The 9,249-nt window shown below is 35.6% G+C and overlaps 1 protein-coding gene across 1 annotated transcript in view; it reads left to right on the top strand.

The window, feature by feature from the left end:
* The window catches only part of LOC109539672 (transcription factor HES-4-B), a 3,539-nt gene extending 1,255 nt beyond the window's left edge, over positions 1 to 2,284 (top strand). The window contains exon 4 of the mRNA XM_019907553.2: positions 1,111 to 2,284. Within this exon, the coding sequence (XP_019763112.2) occupies positions 1,111 to 1,900 (790 nt within the window). The 3' untranslated portion in view covers positions 1,901 to 2,284. The remainder of the gene's footprint in view (positions 1 to 1,110) is intronic.
* The last annotated feature ends 6,965 nt before the right edge of the window (positions 2,285 to 9,249 follow it).

Consider the following 9,249-nt stretch of genomic DNA (forward strand, 5'->3'; position numbering starts at 1 on the left):
AGACAGTCGCTTAATCGCGAACATTTTGTTTCCGTTTCCTTCGATTCAACATCGTCATTATCGAATGGTCTCTGAATTTTTTCTTTCTATTCATTCTTTCAAAGCAAACTCTTATTTGAGGTTTTCTTCTCCACTAGTGTGTTGTTCTGCACAATTTAATCGTGCTTATTCCAAAATCTTCCTTCGCATTAGTCTTAGCGTTAGTTCACATTTTGTTTTTTAATGCCGGTTTTATTACACTCGCACTTTTTCCCGATTTATTGGCCAAAAAAGTGGGTCAATTATTGAAAGCAATCTTCTTCACCGTGATCGACTTTACACTTGGATATTGCGCTTACAATAAATTGTTGCAATTTCACTAAGAGCAACATAAATTTAGTATTTTCGTTCTGCTATTTTGTGTTGGTGACGATTTGTAGATCAAAGCAAGGAGCCAAATTATTTACTTGGGCCTCTAAAGAATCGACTACTTTTCTTTATTAATTTGCTACATTTATTGCATGCAACGCAGACTTTCAACATGTTGATCACAATTAATAGAAACATTTCCTAAGTTCGTCAATTTACTTGGAGATTCTCTGCCAACATCGTCATTGTATTGTTATCAAGCAACAAATAATCCCGAAATTTTTCGTAATCCACAATAATTTCCCATTAGTCGTCCGATTTATCCATCGCAGGCCGATTTCACGTATTATGTGGTATGGTGACCTTCAATAATTGGCCCAATTTATTGGCCAATAAATCGAGGCAAAGTGAGCAGTGTAATGCCGACATAAGGCCTTCACTTCATATTATATCAAAGATATTTTTCGTTAAATTGTTCGCATTGTTTTAATTTTCAATGTGCGCATTTTTGCGCGGTTTTTGTAGTGTCTAATTGTGCTTTTGAACAAGGTTACTCAAAAGTGCTCTCACAATATTTCATAGCTTTATTTTTTTCCTTTTTCATGCCTTTTCTTACATGCCTTTCATACATACACGAAGGTCAAACTCTATTGAACTACAACGTCCTGCTTTATACCATAATCGAGCAAATCAGGAAGTTTTTAAGACTTTTTAATTGCGGCTGTAACTACCTACCTAAATATTTCGTTTTATCTATTCCAGACTGTCCACTGGCGAGTTGGCTCTCTTAGTACCCAATTCCTCAAACTTATCATATTTTCCTTCGCTCTCTCTTCCAAACCGTCCAAGCGCTTTTGTGGCCGTCACGCCTCAAGCGGGTGATCCTCCAAGAATTCTCAGTCCTCCATTGAGCCCGATTGAAGTGCCCCCAAAAGCTGATTCCTCTAAGGGCTTCCGGCCGATACCCAGACCCAAACCTGGATACCCTGGAGGCGACCACCAAGTGCCCCAAATCACTTCCACTGTTAGCAACGTGGAGAAACACTTCAGCGCTCCCATGGAAGTTAAGACCATTAAGTTTCCGATCCACAAGCCGCTGGATAAGGAGAGAAAGCTGGTGGAACATACGAGTGTTATCAGGAAACTTTCCGAGCCGCTGTGTGTGATAACCAATCGAGGAGAGCGATTCAAGCAGGCGCAGCAGAAAGAGGACTCAATTCGACTGGAGGAGAACCAATTCATTGTGCGTGGCACCAAAAGAGTCTACTCGGAAATGAACCAACATCCGGAAGTTTTTCCATTCGCGGCCAACGAAAGTTTTATGCGGCCCAGTAAAATAATAAAGACTGCTCATCATGTAGTGCCAACAGCCACCTATGTGGGACCCAGTTTGGATCATCAAGCTGCCTCTGAGGAGGAAACGGAGCGCAGTTCTTCCTCAGTTCTTAACGAAGAAGAGCCGGAAGCGCCGTTGCGAAGCGTAAACTTACTGGAGCCGTTGGCTGGAGCTCAGAACAATGAGCAAAGAGACGACATGTGGAGACCTTGGTGAAGAAGCCTGATCTTCAAGCAAAAGCCGACTAAATCAGATACTTTGGCTGAGGTTTTCTCGAATCAGTGAGATGGTGATAGGAAAAAAGCTTTAATTTTGTATAGTTTCTTACTATTTAAACGTAATAATTCCACATCTATTTCTGATTTTCTTTTAAATAATTGCATACAAATATTTTTTGTATGTTGCGTGTAAATTTGATTTTTAACACAAAGGTAGACCTGCAAGTGCCAGTCTTAGGTTAAAAATGATATTATTTGCCACGCAAATATAATAAGTAATCGCAATCTAATTAGGCTATTTTCTATAGAACTGTACAAATAGAAATTAGCAAAATAAAAAGTGAATAGAGATAGTTATGTAGGATTAATAAACCGTTAAAGAGTTAAAAGGACATTTTATTTTACTTCCTTGTCCTTTTTTCAATTCGTAAATTCGAAAAAGAATCTCGTTTTATACCGACCGGGTGGTTTAATCTTGATGAGTTGAAGCATGAGAAGTACTCTTTCATATTGAAACTGTTAAAATATACATAATATATAAAATATACATCCAACGAAAGAACTTATGATCGTGTGTGTCTTTCTCGTTTTTTATGCAGTCAGCAATTTTCTTTAGGGATTCGTAGAAAAACTTCCGATCTCCCTATTATAAATAGTTATTTCTTTATATTTCTCATGTTCTTTGCGGTTTGCTTCTCGTACAAAAAGGATCAGTTTTGCCCGTGGATTCTGAAGATTTAATTTAATCTAAAATTCGTGAGCAAATAAAATAAAAATTCAGATTCCCGCAATCCAATTACTGGGCCCCTGGAACAGTTGAAAAATCAATTTCGGAGTCAGTTAGGACTTAATTTGAGGCGGTGATAACCACTTTACCACCACTTTGCATCTATTACAAGGTAAATAAGTGGGACAATTCGGCCGTAAAATAAAATCGTTAATAAGACATCCCATCCGGAAAGTTTCCGGGTGGGTGCGAAATCTTCCAGGCCAGGAAAGATCATTTCTATGTCGTTTTGAAGAAGAACAGAACTTGCGTCCTTTCTACTCAAATTGCTTTATGTTTTTTACCTGCTGATTTCAGTGAGTTGAAAATTAAGGCTTGGAACAAGTCGATTTGTGTCTTGCCCAAACCCCTTTAGGAATGTTCAGTTTGGACTAATTTCAAAAGCACTTGAGGCCAAAACAATGGTATTCCGTAAATCACAGAAAAAATGTGTCCTTCGAACAGGAGGAAATAATTAGGAGATTGAACGCTGCTTAAAAAACAGCACCAACAGAGGCCACAGAGGAAAGCTACAAAAAAGACGCGATAATAAGACTTGGACCGGAATAGATAAAGATAAAGCAAACACTTAAAAATGTCCGTAAGCCAAGTCCTTCATAGAAGAATACAGCAGTCTTCCTCTAGGCCACGGTAAGCATAGTTTGCAAAGCAATGTTTTCAAAGGTTTGCGAAAAACTATTAAAGAATTAATATAATAATAGAAGAAAAACAACACTTCCAGATCATCAATTAGAACTCGCGAGATTTATTTTAACCCAATTATATTGAGTTGCAAACAACTTATACTATATTAAGCTGATCCATTCTTACTTGCTTAACTCTCGAAAACTTGGGGTTAACACTACGGGACACCGGATGTCTTCGAGAAGAATTTTGCCATCCAGTCGCAGCCGGACAAACAAAAGAAAGCTCTCTGTTCGATGTTGTTTTGTGATTTTTTTCTTTGAGTTTGACGATTTATAATTTTCCATTTGTGAGTTTGCTCATTATTTCCAGACTTTCATTTTCCTCGATAGTCTTTACACTTTCTGCTTACCCTTCCTAGTACTTTGTTCAGTTTATTCGTATCGTCTTGACTTGCCTTTTGATAACTTTTCCTTCTTTGTTTCATTTTCAGTTCGTTTTTCATGTTTTAAATGATGAATTAAGTGACTTCAGAACTTCAGAAATCGAATGAACAGGTTGGAAAAATGTGCATTAAAATAAAAATAATTTGTTTATTTCTCATCAATTTTCAATTCAATCATCCGCTCTTTTCGCAAAACAAACACTAATAAAGAATTAAATATTCTGCACAAAGTTTAGTTTACACACATTTTTGTGAGTTTTGATGGATGGCTGTGACATTAAATTAAATTTAAGTTAATGCATTGTTTCGAATTTCATTCAATACCTCAGACACAAAATAAAATTACAAGAAATGGCAAGAAACGAAAGTGGCATAAAAATTATATTTTTAGATAGCTTAATACGCAAAACTTTAGGAGAATATATTAGAAGTATCTATGTTTCGAACTTTACCTCAACTTTTACTTGCTGATTTTGAGGAAAGTAGAAAACAGTACCTTTATTCCTAAACACTGGGCACAATATATAGTATTTTACTGCATTAAAAGGTCACTTTTCCTTGAAGGTTGCCTTCAAACGTACAAAGATTGTGATAGCAAGACTTCGTTTTAATGAAACAGTGATAATTAACGACGCTTTCTTGTCCTCACAAAAATTCAAGAAAAAAATGTAATTCAATGTCTTATTTGTAATTTATTATTGTATATTTTGTATTTCAAAGAATATTTTTGAAAAAATCCAAATTCAATAGGACGAAAGCCACAGCGAAATCATATGGATGACAGGTTGCACCCCAAAAATTTGAATTTTAATTGCCCTGAGCATAATGCGTGAGAAAATCCGGCACAAAATTCGTCCCCCTAAGGATAAAATTCTTTCTTTGTTCAGGCCAACTTTGTCGTCTACCAGAGAATGAAAATTATACTAATTTACATGACTGAACATACCAGTTTAGAAGAAGTAAAAAAATTGAAGTCGATAGAAACTCGATTTTTTAATAACAAGAATCATCATAGTCGAGTCAAATAACCCTTTACTATTGACACATAAATTTACCAAAGAGTCCCCAGATGAGGGTCAGGAACCCTCAAAACCATGGAATAAGCGTGTGACTCGTGTGGCGAACCATTCATCTAAAAACTTTCTACCTGGACCATCCAGTTGCATCCCTTTGTGCCCTCTCAAGGGCTGAGAAAAAGTAACCGTTCCCTTTCCTTTGTAATTAGCCGACTTTTATTTTCAACTAAACGATTTCGTTTTCGAGCCCAGTCTCTCATGAAACTGACCTGCAAATAAGGGTGGGAACAGAACCTTGATCTTTTGCTTTGAATTCATCCTTAGAGGGTGTAATTAACCTACTTCATAGGGCGGCTTTTTTTCTGATTGAAGGGCTTATTTTTTTAAACCTGATCAATTAAGCTGGCTTGTTTGAAGAGTTCGAAAATCAATAAAGAATGTTTGATTCCCAGGAGAGTTATTTGCGTCATTCATTCAAAGAAAAAGGTTAAATAACTTGGGAGGAAAATTTTAAAATATTGCGTTCTAATGGTTGTTTTGGATCACGGTCGTTTGCAGGAAAACATTGCAAACTTGGGCCTGAAAACTTTTGGAAAGAAACAGAAAATTATTTTTGTGATCGCCGCATTGTAGGAACTTTATGAGACCAAAAGGATGTAAATAAATCACCGTTTAAGTTATCAGAATGATTCCCAGTAAAGTTGAACTAAGTAAACCAAATGAAGAAAAAAACGACAAACTCTGAAAATGATATAAAAATAATTAAAATATGATACATAAATAATCTGTGGTTAAAGTGTGTGAGTGAATCTTTACACACATGAATTTTTACTAATTAAATCAATTACAATATTTTGGAAACCGTTTTGTCGCTGGTGTTTTGGTCTCAAAATTATTGTCCTTTAAAATGAACAGAACTCCCTCAAAAACGTCTTTAAATTTTTTGCAAGCGCAACAATTTTTGTGGCAAATTGCTCAACAAAAATGTTTTGAAAGCATGAATCCGCCTCAATCACATGAAATGTATAAACTACAAAATGTGGCATTTTCAATTTAAGTACAATATTTTTAAGAACACGATGCACCGAAGAAGAAAATATGAAATCAATAATTATTAGCTGAAAATATTAAATGGATCAATTGCCTCTTAAAGTGGCAAATGGAAAAAAATGAAGCACAGACAACCAATTTATTAACACACAATAGAAATGGAAACTAATAAGGAAATCATAAAGCTTAATAACCAACACAAAATTCAATTATTAATCCTCCCTATTATAAAGTTTACTTAAAAAATACATATATTTCAGAATAAATCTTCTGAAGGTGCTCATTTAAAAATATAAGTAACTCCGGTATACAAATATTTTTCACTTTCCTTGAGAGAAACCATGGGAGAAAAACATCACACATCAGCCAGCATTAATATATTCGAAATAAACTAAGGAAGTCTCTTATTATAATTTATAAAGCCTCGCTACAAGATATACCGTTACCTATTCTGAATTAATTTAAAAAAACCCTTAAGGAAACCCGACCTTGAAGATCCCTTAAGGGGTGATTAATAATCGTTTTTATACACCGCCGAAAAATCTGAAGAGAAGTCGCGCCCCTTTGAACATCGGGTAGCCCAGATACGAACAGGTGCATTTGGAAATTTATTGCCCTTGGTAGAGTGTTAAAATTTTGAAGTGGATCGGTTTACCAGTTAAATGAAATAAAAAATTTAATAATTGCTACTTGCTTTAGCTAATTTAACGCAGAAGTTTAGGTGTCTTTATTTCTTTGAACTTTATCTGTCGTATAAAGCACATTTTTTGTATATTTGTCTTTTTTTCAAATACAGTGGAAACTGTACACTTTAAAGCTATGCAGCAATAACTGAATGAACAATTTATAATCATTAGCATGAGATAGGTAATATTGATTGAGGGAAGGAAAAGACGAAACAGCGAAGAACATGCAAAAATGATATTCAGTAATTGAATTGAAAAGGAAAAAAATGTTTAAAAAAGTTACATAATATTAATGGGGAAAAACTAAACTTTGACGAAGCTTTCAATGTTGCAGAATTATCACACATTTTTTGCACAGAATTTCTTAAAATTACACAAATATCCTTCAATAAAAAATAGTTCTGTGAGAAGACTGAAAAATTGACAAATTTTGTATGTTTTATGTTTATTTAGACGTTTTCACCTAAAATTCTTACCAGAACAACTGATACATCCCAGTCAGCTTGCAGTTTATAGAGCCGTCGCCTTAATGGCCATTATAAAAGACTTTTGGTAGAATTATCGAGGGGGTGGATAAGGTGGCTTATAAAAAAGCTATCTTTATGGGAAAAACATGGCCATCAAATGTGACCCACCTATATTTTTATCGACTTCCGTTGTGCTCATTACTACATATCAATTGCAATAAAAATGTTTCATTATATCCTTGATGCTTCCACTCCCGAGATTTTCCCTTATCATTTCCAGTCACGTTTTCCTTCTGCAGTCTTCGTCTTTTTCTTTTCACACGTTTCTAATACAGCGACATAACTGAGACGCTGATTGGCAGAAGAAAAACGTAATAACTGCAAAATGTTCAACTTTTCGACCTTTACATCGCCCAAATTGGACTTATATGAGTGTCAGGGATTTCCACAAGTTAATCCTGAGAAAAGCGAAAATTGTTACAACGTTCTAACTCTTTTCTAAATTCCATCTTTTTTTGGAAATTCGGAATTAGGCTTTCTTCAATTTAGTTTCAACACTGTAGTATTACAATGAGGAAGTATGTTTGAGGCATAATGTATCACGCAAACTAGTGTTATTTTTTTATGAATAATCCGTATGTATAAAAGTTCTCCATTATTTCAAACCACCCTGAATATAAACGTTAATTAAGTTTTCTAACTTTATCATAATCCTCATTATATTAAATACAAAAAATATATGGATGCATACAGATGAACATCAGAGGCGGATCCAGCTTTCTTTTTTAGGCAAAACAAGACCAAGACTAAAACCATGCAAGTCTTGGATATAAATAGACGTATAATCAAGTAAAATATATTCGATAATGACAATAACATAAATAAAATTAAAATTTCAAATTTGCGATTTGATCTTATTACGGTCTTGCTTTTTTGTCTTTATTACTCTCAGTCTTGCTCATCACTAAACAAAAACAATACTGGCATCTTCTGCAAGCAAATTTGTTTTCAAATGCATTGATTTTCTAAGCAGCACTAGACATTTTCTAGTTTTGACGCTCAAGACACTCAAAGTTTTCCCAAATTACAACTGGCTTAGAAAAAATTTCCATTTTATCCATTTTTTTTTCACACCGTGGCTGACTTTCCATTGGCTTGTTTCCTGTCCCTTGACAGACTCTTGTCGCGTCTGCCACCCTAATTACCAATTACACCCCGTTCTCTTTGATCTAGGAGCCTTTGATCTCGATTGGAAGCCACTGATGGTGTTTTGTTTCCTGCTCCAGTCGAGTGGTTCTCTTTTGTTTTTTCGCGGCGCCAAGACGCCCGTTTCTCGTTTATTAGGCGAGCCGCACTCTGCCAATTAAAAATCGCCTAATAAGCTTTTTCCTCGATAAATCAGCAGTGAGTGAGGGTCACCTCACTCACTCGAATGATCGAGGGTCACCTCACTCACTCGAATGATCGATTTGATCTAGAAAAWGTCCATTAAGCCATACAAGTTTCCTGCTGCTTTGCAACAAGTTATTCTTATGCGAATCTAGCATGTGTACTTTCGTAATCAGCTGCCGGAAAATTCGAGCGCATTATCCCGAATTCTTTTTGATCCATATAATGTACCTTTGTGCCTTCGGGAAAAATTGCACCTCTCTTCTCTTTGATATTGAAGGCACTAAAGAGCGAATAGCGGCCGGCATTGCAGTTTAAAAAGCCACTCAGATGGAGTTGAAAATCCTTTGCCAAAGGCCTAATTAAAGAAAAAATGCAGAGAACACACGCGAACGCTCGCTTTTCTTCTGAAGGTGCGTCTCAGTGCCGCGGCTACATCAAAGGTTTTTCCAAACAAAGGAAAGTCATTTGGAAAAGTACAGGATGGATTCCGATTGGAGTGGATTATGGAAATATTTCCGGTGGTTCTAATGGGCATATTGCAAAAATGTTCAATGTTTAAAATTATTTCATTTTCCATACATTTTTGCATCATTCTGTATCAAACACTATTATCAGTGTTTTACAGGCTGTAAAATATTTGTTTTTCGCTTCGGTCAATCCTCTATCGGCACTAATGAAAAGAAAACGAATAGCAAATTCGACTTAACTTGGGCATTCTCTATACAGAATAGTTTAATGACAAGCTTTCATTGGAGCTTATTATTATAAGAACGCAATGCAATTTTAAACGCATTTACCCTTAACCAATTAACACATTTCATGCGCCTTAAACCCTTTCCGAACGCAAGGTTTCATTCAAAGGTTAGTGTCGTCGCGACGC

The sequence above is a fragment of the Dendroctonus ponderosae genome, unplaced genomic scaffold, assembly GCF_020466585.1.
Source record: "Dendroctonus ponderosae isolate FM_Combo_2020 unplaced genomic scaffold, Dpon_F_20191213v2 Dpon_F_20191213_7, whole genome shotgun sequence".
Taxonomy (NCBI): Eukaryota; Metazoa; Arthropoda; class Insecta; order Coleoptera; family Curculionidae; genus Dendroctonus; species Dendroctonus ponderosae.